This window comes from Pomacea canaliculata, linkage group LG13 (genome assembly GCF_003073045.1).
Source record: "Pomacea canaliculata isolate SZHN2017 linkage group LG13, ASM307304v1, whole genome shotgun sequence".
Taxonomy (NCBI): domain Eukaryota; kingdom Metazoa; phylum Mollusca; class Gastropoda; order Architaenioglossa; family Ampullariidae; genus Pomacea; species Pomacea canaliculata.
In genome coordinates this window covers 2,747,634-2,767,536 of record NC_037602.1, presented here as the reverse complement: position 1 = coordinate 2,767,536, position 19,903 = coordinate 2,747,634, and the positions used below count along the sequence as shown (strand labels likewise).

Genomic DNA, 19,903 nt, shown 5'->3' with positions numbered 1-19,903 from the left:
CAGTGACAGAATCTAGGTCCTTACATGTTGAAAGTGAATGGAGGAAATGACCCTAACATCTGTGATAATCTATTGCTTCATCCTTCCACGCCTGTTAAAAAAAGCATGACTAAGATGATTAGTATGAAGACATTATAAACAAAAAAAGCTCCACTGGTATCATGTTACCAATTACAAAGCGGTGTCACACAAACATATACATTATCTTGTAAGCGAAGAAAAATCTAATAATTCATTGTCAAGTCTTATTTTTTGTAAATCGTACATGTGGTCAGGTGAAGTGAAATTCCAAACCCAGTATAACCGAACTTTGTGTACCAATCTCTCGGTAGCCAATACAACATTTACTCTTCCTGACACAAGAAGTGATCACCAGGTTATCTAAACATGGCAAGAAATAAAGGAATACAAGACAAAAAGCATCTTTTTCTAAATGTTAGAACAGATGTCAACAAAATAATCCTAGGTTTGCTGGTTTTTAAGCCCAGAAGAAATAGGCGCATCTGCTCCAACTGATGAGATAGAAAAGGACTCCAGCATGAAAAACATTATCTCGTGAAAAGCCGAAAGGGGGGGTTGGTGGGAGTGCGAGCCACAGCTAGAATAACATGGACCACAGCAACACTGAGACAATGTCAGGGAGAACAAGTTGTGAGAGAAATGTTCTCTCTATTTTCTTACTGTCAAATTTACTGTAACCTTATGATCATCTCAGTTTCAGGTATGGAGGAGAGAAGGTGAGACAACTGGAAAAGATCAAGTTACTGAACTCTCGTTAGAATCTCTGGGCTTTTGTAAACTTCCATTGGTGTCATCATCATCGCGTCATCATCATCATCGTCTCGTCGTCATTAACATCATCATCATCATCATCATCATGAAGGCACGGTTGTATTACAACAGGCTTGCAGACAGCACACCCAGAAGAGATTAGCGGCCACAGCTGCTGCTCTGGGGACTTTCTCATTAATTCTCTCCGTGGAGTAAATTCAAGCCCTGAGTAGAATGTCATCGGCACACAATCAGAAATAATATTACACAAGAGTGAAAGAAAAACTATTGCATTTCCACGATTATTCACGGAATGATTCAAATAAACTACATTTTCGGGTTTAGATATATTGTTCTCTTGTTCCTACCATCAAGCATGCCTTTCGTTTCTGCTTGTTTGTTTGTTTGTTTGTTTGTTTGTTGTTGTTTGTTTTTTTTTGTTGGTTTTTTTTTTATTTTTTATTTTTTTGCTTGCTTGCTTTGTCTGATTATTAGTTGTTGGTAGATTTCTCCATAATAAACGTTGTCCTCTGGTCACCTGGTGAGATAATGGTGAGCTCCAATGAAAGAGTGAAAACCTGCTTATTTGGACTTAATTAGTCTTAACAAGACCCCGTTCTGAGTAATTTCTAGAAAGAACAGCTTCAGCTCTCTTCCTTTTCCAACGTGTGCAAACAGGATTGAGAAACACTTCAAACACACACACGCAATGTTGGTGGGACAACAACACAATACTTGCAATGTCTTGGTGGTCTTACTCATCCCCATGACCTGCTCTGGAAGCACAGCTTCAAGTATTACAATATTTCATTTTTGTCCCAGACTCTCTGAAAAGCACACATGATGAGCTTCAGAAAGTGTCAAAGTTAAAATGATCCTTTTTATTAGAATCAGAAATTATCTAATCAGAGGTACTGATACAGACTTCATAGAGCTCAGAAAGTTGACCTACAGAGAATCCACATGCATGATTGGCCATAGTGCATTCAATTTTTTGGAGATTAATGGGGTGAGTGAACATTTTGCACATTTATATGTTCTCAATTGAAGCACCAAGGACTGTACAGTTTCAAACCGTGAAAAAAAAATATTGTATTATACAATGATATCCAAGAAAATGGCATCCACACTGATTTCAGGCTTCATGTTCCTCGAGTAGCCATAGAAGCTGTATTTCGTCACATACGGGCTTTTTATTGTGGACCTGCACTTCGTTCCTTGCCACTGAGATACTTTTTTGCAGAAAATGATGGAAACCAGTGGTTCTAATCGTGTTTTTTTTCTATATTGTCTTGAGTGTCCTGAATTTGTCACAACCACTGCTGCACAGACAGCTGGGAAGAAGAGATAAGACACGTTTAAAACAGAACAGGACGGATTCTAATATTCACTTCTTAGCAAGTTTTTATTTCAGAAATCCAGTTTTATCTGTAGTTGAACTTCCCAGAGCCTGAGGTTCAAACAGTGTTACATTTAAATTCTGGAGTGAAATGATCACCTTTTCATTGTATAAACATCACCTTTTTCATTAAACGCCTTTGTGTACAAAACTGTTCGAGGTCAATAATTTGTACACTGATAATCTCTTTTCTGAGATATTCTCCGGGTGCAGAGAAGAAGGACTAAGTTCAATCAAGTAAAATGGAACGAAGAAGCCGGGGTGAAGGGGGCAATTATCAGTTTTTTTTCTTTAAAAAATAAGTATGCCTCTTCTTCAAGTAGCAAGTTGAGAAAAGGTTATAACCCAACAACAGATATAGAAAAATGAATAAAATTCCTTTTGAAGAAGAAGAGAGTTCCTATATAACCCAAGGTTAGGCAAAGAATCAATTTTCTTTAAATTCATGGATTTTATTAGTGATTTTGTGAATTTTTCTTGTTTTGTTGTATGTCTCATGATTGCTGAAAAACTTTATCGAAAGCTCGAAAAAATCAGTAGGAAAGACCAGATCAAGAATGATAACATGTACGCCTTTCTCTTTCTCTCTCCCCCTCGCTCTCTCACACACACACACTCACACAGCCTTAAAAAACCGCTACAAAAGTTTTCCATTTTGCTGAAGTTTTGCTATGACCTGATTTTATTACCACTTCTTACACAGCAACCTTTTTTTTTAAGCGCATGGGTGTGGTGCTCAGCAGGGAAGTGTTTCTGTCAAAGCTCGGGTGGTACAACTCCCATATTTTCCAAGCAACTCGTTACATCATGCTAACATACACGAACTGTTTTTGCATACCTTCTTCACAAAGTCACGTGATAGGACTTCAAGCACAAGTGGAAATTAAAAAGAATGGCTCCGTGGGACAGTGTGGGGCTGGCTTTAGGCCGTGACCCTCGCTATTTATCACCGGAACAATTCAGTGCATTTCCAGTGAATTATTTATCAAGCAGCAGTGAACCGCCTCTGCCTAGCAGACGAGAAGGAAATGGAGGAACAGACTCTAAATGAGGAGGATCTCTGGCTTTTGTCGGAGCTGCTGGCCCTCTGGAGACCATGGAGAATTAACCTAAATGCTCGCACGTTTGGCCATCAGTGGGCAAGATGTGCAAACTGCAATCTTGGCCGACAGTTTGCGTCAGAAGGAGCAACTATTCTTGTCCTCGTCGCCGTCGTCGTCGTCGTCATAGCTGTTATTGTTGTTTGTTGCTGTTGTTGTTGTTGTTGTTGTTGTTGTTGTTGTTTGTTGTTGTTGCTGCTGCTGCTGCTGTTGTTTTTTAGGAGGATCTGAATGTAAGGAAGGATGTAACAATTACACAAAATGGATCGACAGATGGCGGATGATCAACAATGAAGGATAAAGATGTCACAAGTTTAAGACAATGTCCCAGGCGATCTTTGCACTTCTTCCCAAGTGAGTTGTGTACAGTTTGAGATTTTATCCCAAGTCAGATTTGTACTATTTAAATACAGTTTAATTCTAAACTGACTACACCCGCTTCAGCAAAAATCCCTAATGTCGACTTGAAGTTCCCGGCACGACCATTGTAGCAAAGACTGGAGCGAAGTTGTCGGCATGGTACTTCCCTGGGTGTTCCGGGGGACTTACCATGAGAACTACCCCACCTCCTCCCGCCCACACCAGTCCCTCCCACTCCGTTCTTCCCTGCTTCTCCTCGGATGCTGCGCGGATTTCAAAGCCCTGAAAAGGAAGCGCAATCAATCAGAGCAACCCTCCGGAGACACTCGCCGGCCAAATTGAGCAAGCTTTCTGGTCAGATTGCGAAGGTCCTCCACTGGCCAGACCCAGCCTCGCTGCTGCCTCCTCGGCGGACGCTTGATTTAGGATGCTCGTAAGCAGTGGGGCGTTGCAGTTTACGGCGTCAGCAGGCGAGGACGTGAAACGTCAAGTCGAGCGTCAGCAGTCTCAATGCGCAGGACACTTCACCCTCGGCTTGGCGAGAGGCTGCTTGCACCGCAGTCTGCTTCTTGGGACAAAGTCTGCTACTGTTTGGGTATTTTATTTTAATTTATTTTGTATTTTATTCTGTATTTTATTTTATTTTATTTTGTATTTTATTTTATTTTATTATTTTATTTATTTTATTTTTGACTTGATTTTTCTGTTCAGGACAAGTGTTTAAAAAAAATTAAATTTTATATCCGCTATTTCGTTTTCTCGGAAAAAGGGATTTTCTAATCGTTACTTAAGCTTGCTTTCTAAATAATCACAATTTGTCTTTTTTTAAATTTATAAATGTTTTATCGTCATATATTTTATTTTCTTGTAACAGCCAGCAGCCACAAATCGCGATGTTAACTTCTGCTCTTACTCTGTGACAGACCCACACGTAGCCAGACAGCCTCTCACTGCAAATTTCTCGAGAGAATTTCTCGTCTTACACTTCTTGATGACCGCAGAATTTCATGCGAGGGCATGATGCTAAGAACAACGTGCCTTGAGAATGCGAGTGTTCTTCAGGCACTCTGCTCCTTGACTTCCCTCTCCTTCTCTCTCAAAAGACACCTCACCATCATTATCATTGTTACCCACCCACCCTCACTCCCTCCAGTACATCAACAAAAACAAAAACAAAACAACCTCCACGTCTTTGCAAGCTGTTATTTTATCGCCGTACATGAAAACCACATTAACGAAGAGGATCTGCTGGATTCTTCGACACATTAAAAAAAAAGAATTGGAATCGGTGCTGAGAGAGGAAAAGAAATCCGATGTCATGGCACCTCTGAAAATATGACAGCCACACTCCGTTTCGCGCGACGCAGTGAACAAATCCAAAAGGTCGCAAGAAACAGCTTCCAGAAGCATTTTTTCCTTGCCTCGGTGGCCGATCCTGGAGTACCCGTGGAACGCGACCACGTGTCAGCTTACGTGAACCAGAAGCAAGAGCAAGCTTCTGCTATCCGTCTCCATGGCGATGGCTGGGGTCGAGTCGTCGCCGAGGGTCTAAAAGGTCCATTAATTGCCGATTTTCCGCCGCCAGCTGACTGCGCCTTGCTCGCCGCCACCCGGGCTGTTGGCGTGCGCCTCCCCGGGCCGCCTGTCCACCGTGTGCGCCTGAGTGGCCAGGGAATCGACCGCAGGCCGCTGTACCATATGTTGTGTGCTTTGTATGCTTATAGCACCGCATGTATTTTTGATGTCGTCTGCACGACTGATTGCGGATTGCGTGGTGGGTGGGTTTTTTTTCTCCTGACTTTTTGACTTCTTTGATCCTCCTCCTCCCCCTCCCCCTCCCTCTCCTCCTCCTCCTCATCATCATCATCATCATCATCATCCAGCATCCAGCATCAGTAGTGGATCGTCGTCTTCTTTTGTCAAAAGGATTCAGATACAAATGCTAACGATTCAATGTCTACTCGAAGTTATATTAGTGGACAGCGGGCAGACGATTTTGTCCAGTTAACTGCTAAAACGAGGCATCAGACGACATAGCTTCCGGTTTATTCACATTCATTGTTTAGGCTCACCGAGAACTTCGCAAGAGGCTAAGCATTGGTCTTGGCAGACAGACAACAGTCCACCTACACACGTCCATGATTTCTATTTTTGTTTTAAGAAGTACCTGGATTCCAGTTTCAAAGGAACGGTTTACTATGTTCTCTTTTGGTTTCTTGCTTTGAAACATGACCTTAGTTCAGTGCCATCTACTGCCTTGGACTTTGATTTAAAAAAAAGAAGATTAATAATCAATGAAAATGCTTTTTTGTGAAACCATCTTGTGAACTAACGATACAATGTGTAGAGCTAATTAAAGCCTCTAATTCAATAAATAAACTGTTTTTCAGGAATGTAACTGTTCTGACCTTTCAGAAGCCACCTTCGTTGAAGTGTAGGGACTGAAGTCTTCTGCTCCTTTTCCTGTGGATATTTATGACACTCTACATCCTTCCCTGATACCCTGTGTCTTTTATTTTTGTCTTTTATTGCTTGTCTGCATAGTTGTTTTTCCTTCCTTCCTATCTTCCCTCCTTCCTTCTTTCCTATGTATTCTGCCCATGTCTCCGACTTGTCCTTCCTAAACGTGATTACACACTACATAACTTTACACTATAGCATGATGGAGTGGGCAGATGTGGCCACGAATTATACATTATACCGCAATAACAACTCATAAAACTCCACGTCACATTTTTACAATTTGTTTAATTTGAGACTAAAATGATGATGCACCCAATCTACAACAATCGAACATCGCACAAATAGAATCTTCTTCAGCACAATAAATGATCCTCAGCCACGATTTCAAGAAACGCATCGACACGTGATTACATTCACTGTCCGCTGCCCACTGCCAGTGTCACGATCTCAAAAAAGCCTTCGCCATGATAGCTATTCGCCTCTCACGGTGCGCACGTGCCGGCCGCCAACAGATGCGCATGCGCAGACAAAGTCCAAAACGCTATCTCAATATATGGCGAGATGATGAGTATCTCAAGACGAGAATTCGTTTATATGTTAGGACAGGGTATGTCTGGAACTTTAGCAAAGTAATTCCTTGCGAGACAAGATTTCGCTCCTATGTTAAGACAGTTTTGTCGTGTTTAAGAACTTAATCCCTTGTGGAAGATTGTCCTGGAGCAAAGAAGTGCCCTGAGTTTGACGAATTTTAAACTCAAATGTGCAAAAATGACGATAGAATTTTATTTGTATTTTTACTTCTTGTTTAAATTCTTCGTAGTATGTGTCTGATTGTATCTGTGGCGTTTGGTACTAATACTGTGCACAAAATAATTGTAAATTAATATGAACATTGCAAATGTAGTGTGTGATCGATTCATGCCATGTGAAATAATACACGTTCGTCGATAGGGACTCTGTTGCAGTTGTCGGCTGTAAGTGATGCGGAAGGATCGATTGTCATTGAATCTCTTTGACTACTAGCTTTTTTGATTATTAGTTAATGAACACATATATGCGCTTACCTTACCAGTATATGAGGAAAGGTTGCATTATTTGGCTTCTAAAATAAAGTTGTAAATAAACAAAGACAGACATGGAGAGAAGAGCAGGAAGCGTGCTTTTGAAATTGAAATGCACATTGAAACAATACCCTGCATCTTTGGTGAACACATGTTCACCCATTCAGCACCTGCATGTATGAACTCCCTCTCTAGTGTGATACATGACCGTTAGACCTATGAGTCATTTAAATGTGCTCCTAAAGGATATTCAAAGTTTAAACCACAAATTATTGCAACATCTACGGCGTTTCCTTGTTATCATTTCATTGTCCACTAGGAGTCCTTTTGATAGGTCAGGTTGTCGTTTTACCGATGAGTTATTGCATAAAGTCATCGGCAGATGAAAGTCAACTGATAAGGACAGCATTGCATAAAGTATATAATATATTATATATAACTAGAGAAAAGTAAAGACAGTCCTTCTGCTTATCGTTTGGCCTACCGTCTACTGTCGAGGGCGCACCACCCAGACAGGTGGTGGTCATGGGAACATCCGGCCTGGAGACGGCCATTTAGTCTAACTGATCGTATCAGCTCCAAATTTGACAGCGGAAGTGACCTGGCACTGACCTCGATGACTCTCCCTTTGTCAGTCCTTCCGCAGTTATTCTGCGTCCTCCTGTCTGCAGACGTCAATGGACAGACGGGAAGAGGAAGGAAATCAGACCATCCGCCAGGACTAGGCACTCAAAATACTGAACACTGAGCTGCAGCTGTGAACACTCACGAGTGTTTATCAAGAGAATGTTTAGCGATAAACAACTTATTGTCTACAGAAGCTGGTGTTTAAAAGTGTCAACAAATTGTTTGCATAGAAATGAAACGGAAACCCTCGTGAAACAGCACTTTTCACTGAATTTCTCCCAAACTCTTTGCATATCAAGGGACTTGATAGCATGTGTGTAAACATCCTGCAGCACATGATAAAGTTGAAGAGTTCAACGAACTTCAAAATCGGAGACTAAAATAAATAGATAAAAGTGCTATTCAGTTTATCTTCACCAAACATTGTGTCGGAATTACAAATGACAACCTGACGAATACCCCTCCTTCACCTTAAGTCCGGGTCTTTACTATCCACACAAAAAAAATAGTCATGAATAAAAACTTTTGGCAAGAGTGTTTATTTTGTTTTAAGCAACAGAGACAAAGCCACTAATAGGACATTATGCCTGAAACATCGGTAAAGACGACTCCTCACTTATCAACCCATTCATTCGTTCATCGACCGAGTTGTCGACAGGGAAATGTTGTCAGTGAAGTGTGTCGGCGATAATCTGACGACTGACTGTGTGTTTGGAATGCTGTGATAAACCAGGTTTTGGTTGCTAAGGGCGCAGACCGCAAGATAGCCACCGACTAACGACTTCCAGCACCCGCCAGGTCCAGTCATCTGCACCAGAGGATGTTCCAGGACAGTGAGCAACTAAATGCAGCTGCTGTAGGATGGTGTCAGTCAACTAAGGACCAGCAACCAAGCCCCTGAGATGCACATCCAGACACAAAGTCTGGGCAGTTGATTTGATTTTTCACCCTGTCCTCAGTACACGTGGCACAATGCCCACGCAAGTACTTTCTGAAAAAAAAGTTGATTAGAAAGATAAATAAGATTAGGTTCCTTGCTACCCAGCTCCAAGAGCTACAACATTGCTACAACATAGCTAAAACCAGTAATATTCTTCATAGTTACCTCCCTAAAGTAGAAATGATACTATCAGACTTTAGCACTACTGATTGCAGAAATAAAGATATAAAATAATCCCTTAGCACATTGAGTGTAGGATTGAAGGTAAGTGCTTCAACATGCGCGCGACATGCCAAGCTGTTACCTTCGGTCACCTGGCCCACCCTGACAAACAAGATACCCGTCTGGGTGGGCAGACAAAGCTTTTTTTCCTCACGCCCCCGGGTGGGCCTTGAACGAACGACATTCGACTCTCCAAGCGCACTAACCACTAGGTTTGAGGCTACCAATCACTGGGGAACTCAACAACAATACTCTCTCTCTCTCGCTATTTCTAGACACCTCCGCCCCAACCCCAATCAATCGTCACCAACTTTGAATCTCAACAAACAGTTAATATACCTCCGGCAAACATTCTTATCAAAGACCACCTGTTAACTGTCCTGTAACTCGAGTGTTTAACGCCGATGAGGGAGGCAGGATGTGAGCGTTAGAGTTACCTTTCCCTTGTGACGAGTTGGCCGATGACAGGTCACTGTTCTCTATCCTCGTGTTTGATGTTTCTTGCGGTCTTCGATTCTGTGATCTGTGACTGCGCGAAACGGTGAGCCGTCTGTAACCACGCTCAGGATACTGTTTACACACTTGTGACGTCACCTATACCCTGCCGAAAGGTGTACCCTGCTTTAAACATTCCTTTGATTAAATGTCCGTTGCGGGTAAACGCGCATTGGATCCTTTGAAACGACCTTCCGACACGTTTTTCCTTTAAAAAAAATTCGTGTGTAAACTAATAAAGGTGAAGCATATTTTCGGATTCGAAGACTTTAATTTCGAAGCCAAAGGGAGGCAATGACTCACATGGGACCTCAATGTCAACGATTCTTTTCTCGCTCCTAGCTCGTTTATCTGCCCTTGACATCGGAATGTTTAGAGAAACGTAGGGCAGACTGTAATGGTCAGTTTTACTGGTCTTCAATAATTAAGGCTTAGGTCACATGACAGGGTTTCCAAAAAAAAACCCCTGATTTTACTGCTAAACATTCTTAATCTAAATGCACAACCATATTACTTTCCTCTATCTTTCTCTTTTTTCCCCTCTATTTTCCCCTCTCCCTATTTATTTCCCTGTTTGTTTCTCTGTCCTTTCTCTCTCTCTCTGGCAGTGAGAGAGGATGTCTGAGATACGTAATAGCCCATGGCATGTGATGTAATGTACTAGACATGGGAAGAGACAAGATAAAAAACTGAAAATTATGTTTCTCACATTTTAAACGTTTCTCTCTTCCATCTGTTTCTTTTTTATTTTTTTTTTTTTTTTGTATCATTTCTTTGTAATAATCCTTAGATTGAAACATTCGGTACAGCGGCTTGTGGTGTGTGCGTGTGAGCACACTATTTTATTTCTTTTTTTTCCCTCCCTCACTCCCTCCCTCGCTCGTGAGCAGTGGCGTCAAGAAAAGTTCCCGTGGGGCACAGGGAGAAGTCAGTTTTCTACTCCAAAATAACAGAATTCGCACGCAAAAGGGAGAAGCCATTTCTCTCTGAAATAACAGTAGATCATGCCGCGAAGCTGCTCCATGCTGTTTGCTTGTCTCGAGTTCACTCCCCCTGGACCCCTGGAGGACTCGGCGATGATCGGGTACACGGGTACACAGCGACCTGCTATTTGCTTTTTCATCTCGTTGGGTCGTTGCGATCCTGATGAGTGGCTCGTGTTTGTGGCGAGGGTAGGCGGTGAACACTAGTGGACAGAACCTGGACATTGGATCACAAGTCCACTGGACTAATGGATCCTCAGTATCGGAGTCTGTGAATGTGTGTAATGGTTGTATGTCTTCATCCCAGTGTAGATGTTATCTATAAAGCCACATCGGAAGGCCTGAAACTTTTCCTGATAAAATTTGAAGCAGACAAGGACAATAATTTTAACATCAAGGACTAAATGGCCAGAAACAGAAATAGTTTAAGTAGAAACAGTTTACTGTCTGAAGTAGCAATAATTTGCTGCCAGAAATAGAACAATGGCATCAGAGGCAGCAGCCAGACAACATCCACAAGAAACAGTGGCGCCTTTTTGAACGTCCTTTCTCGGTTGAATGTCTTGTTGAGATGACAATGTTTCTCCGTCTGCCTCTGGCTCCTTTGGTCTGCCACAGAGTTAGTCCCCACTTTGCTCAATCAGTCTCGCCACATCCTAGCGCTCGTTTCGGAAATCGTCAACAAAACATTTGAATGTAACCTTCTCTTCCTGCAGCTTTTTAAACCCCGACAACCCCAACAGCCAAGCAGACGACCTCGGTGACAGCAGCCATTTGCATGCGATTTGGAAGCAACAGATTTTTGCGGAACATGGAGTAGTCTGAGGTAGCTGCAGCCACTGATTTATCCCAGGGCTATACATATTTATGGGATTTTTTTAAAACAAGATCCCTTTGTAATGTTCACCAGCTCACGATACATCTGGGGCTGGTCATCACGAGTCTTTGGTCAGCTATGTCAGCTTTGTCCTGAATTCTGCAGTTGACTGCAACACTCGATGGAAGTTCAGACCCGTCAGACCCAGTCATTTTGTCATCGTCTCTTTGATAACATTCACTCTTGCAAATTCTTTTGTTTACTGTTCATTTTCCAGGTTTATGTACCCCGGCTTGCTGTCTGATTCATTTCAATGAACGGCATGGGACTACCCTCTCTGATCATCTCTTTTAAAGATCTGATATTGCGATTTTGTTGTATTGGGTAAAGTTTGGTAAAAGATACTTAGGGACAAATGTTTGGATAAAACCCCGGTCCTAACATCATCTGATAAATAAATGGCTCATAAGCTCATCAAGAAGTAGTCTGTCCGTAAGCGACTATTTCTTGATTTCTTGACTTTGCCTTCCAAGTTTGTGTTGCTGTAAAAGGAGCAGGTGTGAGATAAGCTTCTGCAACAAAAACTAACCCAGTTACAACAGAAATTACGAGACTCAGCAGCTGGTCTTCAGACTAGTTCTTCTAAACCCTGTCAAATGGTGTGGAGCCATCTTGGAGCTACCGGAAGGCTGTTCGCAAGGTATTCTTGAGAACTTCCAGGAAACGTGGCTGTAATGAGGGGCGAGTGAGTGGGAACTCCCTCAGTCGCACACCTAGTCCTTCCGGTGGAATACCCCCCAAAGAAAGGATTGCGCCACTACCATCACACTTTTATTTCTCCCTACCTCCTTCCTGTACACCCACCCGGAAAGTCGCAGAAGGAAAGTATGTTTTCCGTGCTGCTCTCTTCAGGACAAATAGAAACTTGACCAGCACCTACTCTGATCCTGTATCATGTCCAGACATAATTATAGCGCCATCTTTCAGCGGGTGAATTAACGGGTGAAATTCCACCTACCCTGGCAACTTCAAGAAATCTCTGCCATCATTCCCCTGGAGCCTGCAGCCAGAGTGAAAAGCAAGACATCCGGTGTACTGTGGAAAGCCCGGGCAATTATAACTCGCTGCTTTGCTGTATCTTTAAAACCTCCAGTGTTTAGATGTATTGTCTTCCCCGTCCCTGAAGGGAATGTCGCAAGATAATGTCAAAGGTGGGCTCACAAAAATACCCGGTCACGTGACGATGATGTCACCTGTCAGCGGGGCAGTGATGGACAGACATCCACCCACACTTCTTCATCCTCCGCTGGACAATACATCTCTCAATGTGTAAGAAGTGGATGAGGAAAATTAAGATTGCCTATACCCACCCACAGACAAAAAAAAAACTATTAAAACTATTTTTGAAAATTCTCTAGAGTTTCGATCCTAATTTCTATTTTCTTGTACCGTCCCTCCTGAGATAGACAGATAGATAAGATTTTGTATAGTCTTTCTTTTTCTTTTCGCAGCCACACTATGCTTGCTTGCGTGTAGTTCCCTTTGAAATGAGTTTAAATAATTGATTTTGTAAATTTTGCACAGAAAGGTATTCATTATTGAATCGTTTATTTATAATAATGAATCATTATTGAATAAATGAATCAGGAAAGGGAAAGTACACTGAAAATATATGTTATACTACAAGAATTATTATTCTCGATACATCAAAGCTAGAATCGTCAGCACGAACACCAGCAACTAGTGTCGGTCCCGCTGTTTCTGCTGCTGCTGCTGTGGCAACTGAACACAACCCATCTATGAAGATGCAGCGACACCGCGAGCCGCCATCACAAAGCTGTCAATGTCGTCGATCGATGAGCAGCTGACCGCATCACTGAACATGTATTTGCCCATCAATCACACAGCGACGAAAGACTAACTCCTGTCAGTTGACCGAGGGTGTCAAGTGTCATTTCATGGTCTTCGCTCCATTTCATATACAGCTGAGCGCCACGTGGACACTGGCCGGGAGGATCCAGGAGACTCTCCTACATCCTGTCTTCTTTCTCTTCAGAGTAGTCGTCTTTGTCTTCTCTATCTCTCTCTCTTAACTAACTGTCACACTCTCTCTCTCGTCTCTCTTTTTTTCTTTCACTCTTACTTCCTTTCTGTCCGCCTCCCTCTCCATCTGTCTGACGGTTCGTTATTCCCGAGGGCGATTTGGATCTGGTGGTGAGGAGACATTTATTAGAAAATGTCAAGCAGACAAAGGAACTATAAGAGATGACAGGGCTTTTTGAAAAAAACAACAACAAAAAAACTACTAAGATAAAGTAAGAAAAATAGAGTGCACGGACGGGCGGTCGCACACACTAACGCACACATATATATATATACCCATACAGCGTGGAAAAACATACTTACACAAAGTCCTACCCTTTCATAAAAAAATAGCACGTGCCTCATGTACTGCAAAGGAAAATGAGGGAAAAGCTGCACGGCAAGTTCATGAAATGTAGAAACATAGTTCCCAACACAATTCGAGTCCTTTTTCTAAATAAATAAACTAAACTGTTTAAGAAAGACTTTCTTTGTCCGGGGCACATTTTTATGTTTGTCCAACGCGTCTAAATGGCATAGAAGCGATTTTTTTCTAAAAAGTTTGTAAATTTCTTGTTGATAACAGTCTTATGTCTTGGAACATTCCGTGCTACCAGTCCCTGGCCTTCTGTTTCCTGCTCTGTGACAGCCGCCTTTCTCCACCAAGACAAATATTTTAACAAGTTTTTAATAACCTGCTTTTTTCGTCTCTCGTTTAATAAATTTTAAATTTACCTGTGCGATTGTAATATTTCGTCCTGCGTATGTGAGATATAATATAGCCATTATACAATACACTGTGTGACGGTTTGATTGTATCTAAACTTACATCTGACATTAGAACAGTAAACAGCTTTCATACATCAGCGTTTTAAATATTGTTGAGAGTTAGAAATAACTATTTCATATATTTACAATTCTTCTTGTTGTTATACCAGTAGGGACGATAACAACGATGATATTTATTCTTTATATAGGATTTATTGCAAAAAGGCGGCTGGAAGCGGCTGCAGCCCCAATTTTGTGGCCGGCAACAGAAGTTTGAGAGGAAGGGATGGGTGGTAAACATGTGTGCAGAATAACATGTGGCGATGATAAGGGGAGAACTTTTCCAAGGCAAGTTTCCTAAATTGCAAAAGATCGAGAACTGCAGTCAAACAAAGATAAGCAGCAATAGAATAACTGGCTCTGTGCTTGAATCCACTTTTTTCTGTTTTATGCGCTTCGTCGACGAGTGTAGCCTGACCCTCTGCCTGACCCCACAAACTCTCGGGGGGAAGAGAAATATAAATTTGATTAACACAAGGACGGTTCTGTTTTAGAACCCTGCATGTTGCCAGTAGTGCTAAGTATATAATGTTCACACCAGTGTGCTTCAGAGGTTGAAGTGATGCTGTAGCAAGTATCTGGACTGGACGATACCTGAGTCCAACCACAGTTTGACCTTTGTGTCACATCTGTTAGTACTAACCTTTGACTAGATGAGAGTGGTCTAAACATTGTTGGTGATACTGTTTGATGTTATGTGTGGTTGTGGGTTGCTGCATCGTATTTTATGTAATTGGCATTTATTAATAAAAAGTAAGAATCGACAGGTACAAAGGAGATGTGGGGTCTATCGCATGCATCTGCTGCACAGTTGCACTAATCGCGGACATCCACCAGATGCTAATGAGTTGTGTCAGGGTCACAAGACGAATCCTGTTACACAAACAATGATATGATCGGTGAAATAACAATTCACATATTGAAAGGCTATTGATTCAGAAGCTATAAATTTATTCGTTGGTGTGACTGGTGGAGAAACAGCCACCGTAAGCAGGAGATAAGACATAATTTGGGATTTCCAGGAAGGAGACAAGCTAAACTTCGGTACCTTCTGATGTTGAGGAAAATAAGTGTAGTTCCAGTAAAACTCAGGATGTGTAGGAACCCATTATAACGACTACGAGGACGAACAGAGAAAATAAAGCTCTTAGCACCGTGAAGTTAAGGAGCCAGAAAAATAAATCTCGCTCTCGACATTTAGGATACCCTTATGTTAATTAAAATTATTACTCCTTGAAATTTCAAAACAAATCTCAATGCCATCTGTCTTCAAGTTACAAATCTTGCAAATGTATTTTACGAGCTGCACATAGAAAACTTAAGACTGATTGTCTCTCGATATATTAAAAAAAATCATTAATATCTTTTTTATTTTGTTGTTGTCAAGTGACCACATTGTGACACCTTGTTATGCAATGAAAATTTTTATCGTAGAGAGAATACAAAGCTAAAAGGAAATTCTTGAAAATGATACAAGATTGATACCCTTAATGTTCTTGTGAAAGCGTGGTGGAGGGGGAGAGAGAGAGTAGGGGTGAACAAAAAAATGTTTTACCTATTTTATTAATCAGCTTTAAAAGTAAATTTACCTTTAAAGTACACGAACACATAGAACGTATATTTTGGTTTTGCTTTATGTCTTAATTGAAGGATAATAACATTGATACTAGTAATAATAAGGATAATAATAATAACTATCCGATATGAATAATCAGGTTTAATTTGTCCCATGTGTATTCTTCATTGCCTTATGCCTCTGATTCTTGATAGCACTGGCTTTGTCTGGCAAACCTCTCGGCATATCAATCGTTCTAAAGGGTTGTTCCACTCAGACACCTGTGGCGATAACAATTACCTGTTGATGCTCAGAGCAAGATGATGTCTCCAAGTCAGTAAGATATGAAATTTAAATCGCAGAAGGTTCAATTTAAACAAATTGCCGGGGATTGAGTAAGCTGCTTCAACGTTCATTATTGAAATGGACTTTTAGTGCAATCAAAGTGAATCGTTTTGTTTAGTATTGGTTCAGCCAGAAAATCGAGTAACATTAAACTCAAAGAGAAATCATTCAAAAGAGACTGCATGCACGCAAAGTCAATACCGAGACATCTACTTACTGGTTTGGGCGAAGGCAAGAAGAACAAAGAAGAGGAGGTCCATTTTGCCCCACAAGTTATCAACTTCCGGCACTTGAGGCTCTCGGGTGGGGACTCCTATTGCAGTGGGACACGATGCACGCGAGGAGTTTTAGGTCAAACACTTGTAGATCGAATCCATTTCCTTGTGGATGCAGTCCATGCCTTGGATATTCTCGAAGTCTTAATTCCTTATCACAGGAAGGGCGCACTAATCAAACAGTCAAACACGCACGAACGACTTCACATGGAAGTGCAGAAGACTTTCGTCTAAAGCATTTGAAGTCTCCAGATGTCTAGTAACATGTTTATGATTTTGTTGGGTTTTTTTTTTTACAGCGTGTACATGGAGCGGATGGTGACTGCCTTCAGCGGATCCGATCCAATGCCATCCGCAGTGTTTTGCTCACAGCACGGACAAGCCGCAGGAGACAATGGCCGAGCTTTTACCAAGACCTTGTAGCAGCACCGCTCGACTGCAGACCCATTACCACTTTGTCAAAGTCGTGAGAACGCTGAATGACTGGCGGATATTTGCAAATCACAATTCAAGAAAAAAAAAACTTGGGCGTTATTCTGCGAGATGTGACTGACAAGTGGCCTTACTCCTTCATCCCAGCGCCGCCTAGCGAAGAATTATAACGAATGCTGTGTCACGGACATCAACTCCTTTATTGTATTCTCATCAAGACAATGCCGCGTGCCCTTGGAAAACTTGGACCTTGACAGGTCTGGCAGCTGACAGCACCCCTCTCTTTTTAACAAAAAATATGATATTACTAATATAAATATTAATAACAGCAAGTTTAAAGAGCTTTTCTTTCCCAGAGAAGCCTAATGTTCGGCAGTGAGATCAAAGTCTGTTTATCAACCGAGCTTGTTTTTAACTTGGCGTCGGAAATGATTTTCTCGTCAAGACACAGTCTGGGTCCGCGCCACCCGTGCATAGCTCTTTGATCACCGCTCTGCAAATGGCTTTCGATGTGTTTACGAGCACAATTGCATTTTCCACCCCTTGTCGTAGCGTCATAGAAACCGGGGGCACACAACTTTGGAAGGAGGAGAGAACCACGTACTGAGTACACCTCCGAGAGCTGTACATGAGCAGGTAATGTCAGTCTGCAGGTAAACAATGTGTGGTCAAAGATTCGCATCTAGTGTACTAACCTGAGAACTGTCAATAAAGCAGCTCTTCTGTGTGCGAGCGTTTTTTCCCTTTTATTTCTTCTTCTTTTAGACCAACCTTTCCACGTCCGTCTGCGGACAACTTCCTGCAATTCCAGTTCGATCTTCGCTAAGCAGTCTTACCTTTTCGCAGTGCACTGACTGCTCGGTGGAATCATCAGGCTTTGCGCAGTGCACCATAGCATCTTGATACCACATCAAAGCCGTTGTAGCATTACTGACCAGTAACCGAAGTCATCCGACTTCCTACTTCCAAGGACCGTGGGTCACTTGAGCAAAGTTTGTGGAGTTGCCACATACACAGACATCGCTCGATTATGCTTCATAAAATGTCCTCGAAGAAGCCACGAGAAACTGTCCTGGCTATTCACTGCCTCTTGCTTCCGTCGCTAAAACCCAGTCACGGCCTTAGTGAGAAGCCCAGGCGATCCTCCGGGTCCGAAACTGCATGTAAATTGTCTTCTGTTCAATCGGGAGGGCTTAAGGGCTGCGTCGGGTACTTCGTCGATGCAGGTCAACTCGCACAATTTATTTTCTATCCCCACTTTTTTGTGAAATCTATCCCCTCACACACACGCGCGAAGCCTGATAAACTGTCGTATTTTCTTCCACTTGTTTTTTTTTTTTTTTCTTTCTTTTTCTGATAGTCTGCTGAGGTTTTTTTTTAATGCAGTGCAGTCTGCTCTGGCGAAAGGTTCACCTCTCTTGCGCGTGGCAAAGCAAAGCGAGCGAATGGTGAGAGACAAACCAGAAAAAGACAACTCTCCCCCGGCTCTCAGATGCCTTCCCGAGTTGTCGCGCCTGTGTGCACAGCGCGCGCGTTGCACGAGCAGAGCGGAGGCGCACGAGCGCTTGTCAAAGTGTCAAACTTAGGCGATGTAACACGCCTCGCCTCCGTCTGCCTGTCTCCCCATCCTCCTCCCTCTTCATCTTCTGCGTCGCTTGTTGCGCAGCCGTGCAAGATGCTCTCTCCTCCTCTCCTCCTCTCTCTCTACACTTTGTTCTTCAGACAAGAATCTAGTACCCAGGTCTGTTTGTCTCAAATGGATTGTTGATCAAGGATGTTGGTGAACCGAGACAAAAGACAATACGGGTGGGCTGGCGGTCCCCTTTAGTCCACCCGAAGTCTCATTTCGCCAAAAGTCTGGTGAAATTTTCATGATGCGGGTTGAGACAAGCTGTGCTGCGTGGCCATCACCAGCCATCTATAACCAGCATCCCAGCGAATGTCGAGTCCAGGAAGTGTATTTGCGGACAGAGAGCACGGCCTTCGGTCTGGCCAAGTGCTCAAACCCTGAGAGCTGCATACAAAACTCCAGAGACACTCGAGGTTCGTGAGTGTCTTTACCGGGTACGTGAGAGTTGTGCGTTATTGCAAATTTCCAGTCGTGGGGTGAGGGGAGGATGCAATGGTGAGGTGTGATTTAGGGGAATGGGTGGGGGTTGAGTCTTGAAGTGGGGGTAAAAGTGAGGGCTCCTACGTCTACAGAAAGAGTAGCGGTCTTTTTTTTTTTTGTCGTAAAACTCAGCTTAATGCGGGTATTGGCCTGGCATTTGATATCCTCCTCCCAGTCCTGCAGCGCATACCGTATGAAGAGATGTAACTCTACCTCTTTCTAACAGAAGCCTTGATTATCTTTCCTTGATTATGCTAATTGCGAGGTTACTAGGAGGCGCTGTCGTTTGACAGGCGGATGAGGGTAAAGGTCATGTTTGGAGACGTCATCACGTGCCACACATTTTGCCACGTGCACCATTTTTACTTCAAATACACATTTTAATTCCTCGCGTGCCATGACAACTTCATCACGTGGTGCAACTGCACCAGGCACAGCGGAGACAGCCATCGCCACCAACCCTGCGCCTACATAAGAGCTGAAGATTATAAGAACGAGAAGACAGATGAGAAAGTGAGAGAGAAAGAGAGGGACTGAAAGAAGGACAGCAAGGAAAAATGAACAAATAATGTCACGTAAAATAAAAAATCAGAGAATTTCGTGATTCATCGATAAATTCACAATAAATTTCCCTTTAGTTTTTTGTTGTGTTTGTTTGGAGGATTTTGGTTTGTTTTTGTTTGTTTTGTTTTGTTTTTTGTTTTGTTGTTGTTTTTTGGTCGTCTCTGCAACTAATTTAAGTTACTGTTGGATATACAAAACAGGTGTCAAACTGACCCAGTTGGACTAAACAATCTTCCAGTAGTCTATCGAATAATCCCAGAAAATGGGGGCAGGGGGATTTAGATGGGAGTAGTGACCATGACTGTCCAGTCAGGACTCGAGGACGAGGTGGGAATGATTAATGACACTGCAGCAGCCCGGGGGAGTGTGGGTCTGACAACACTCGAGGCGTCCTCTCATAAACTTATCTCTCCATTTTTTTCGAAGTGTTGGCAGCACTGACCGGTTCAGGAAAGTTTCTGGACCAAGGATGCT

At 42.5% G+C, this 19,903-nt stretch overlaps 1 protein-coding gene across 1 annotated transcript in view; it reads right to left on the bottom strand.

Moving 5' to 3' along the window:
* Positions 1-18,748, bottom strand: part of LOC112553801 (limbic system-associated membrane protein-like) — an 81,859-nt gene extending 63,111 nt beyond the window's left edge. The window contains exon 1 of the mRNA XM_025221253.1: positions 16,266-18,748. Within this exon, the coding sequence (XP_025077038.1) occupies positions 16,266-16,308 (43 nt within the window). The 5' untranslated portion in view covers positions 16,309-18,748. The remainder of the gene's footprint in view (positions 1-16,265) is intronic.
* Between the last annotated feature and the right edge of the window lie 1,155 nt (positions 18,749-19,903).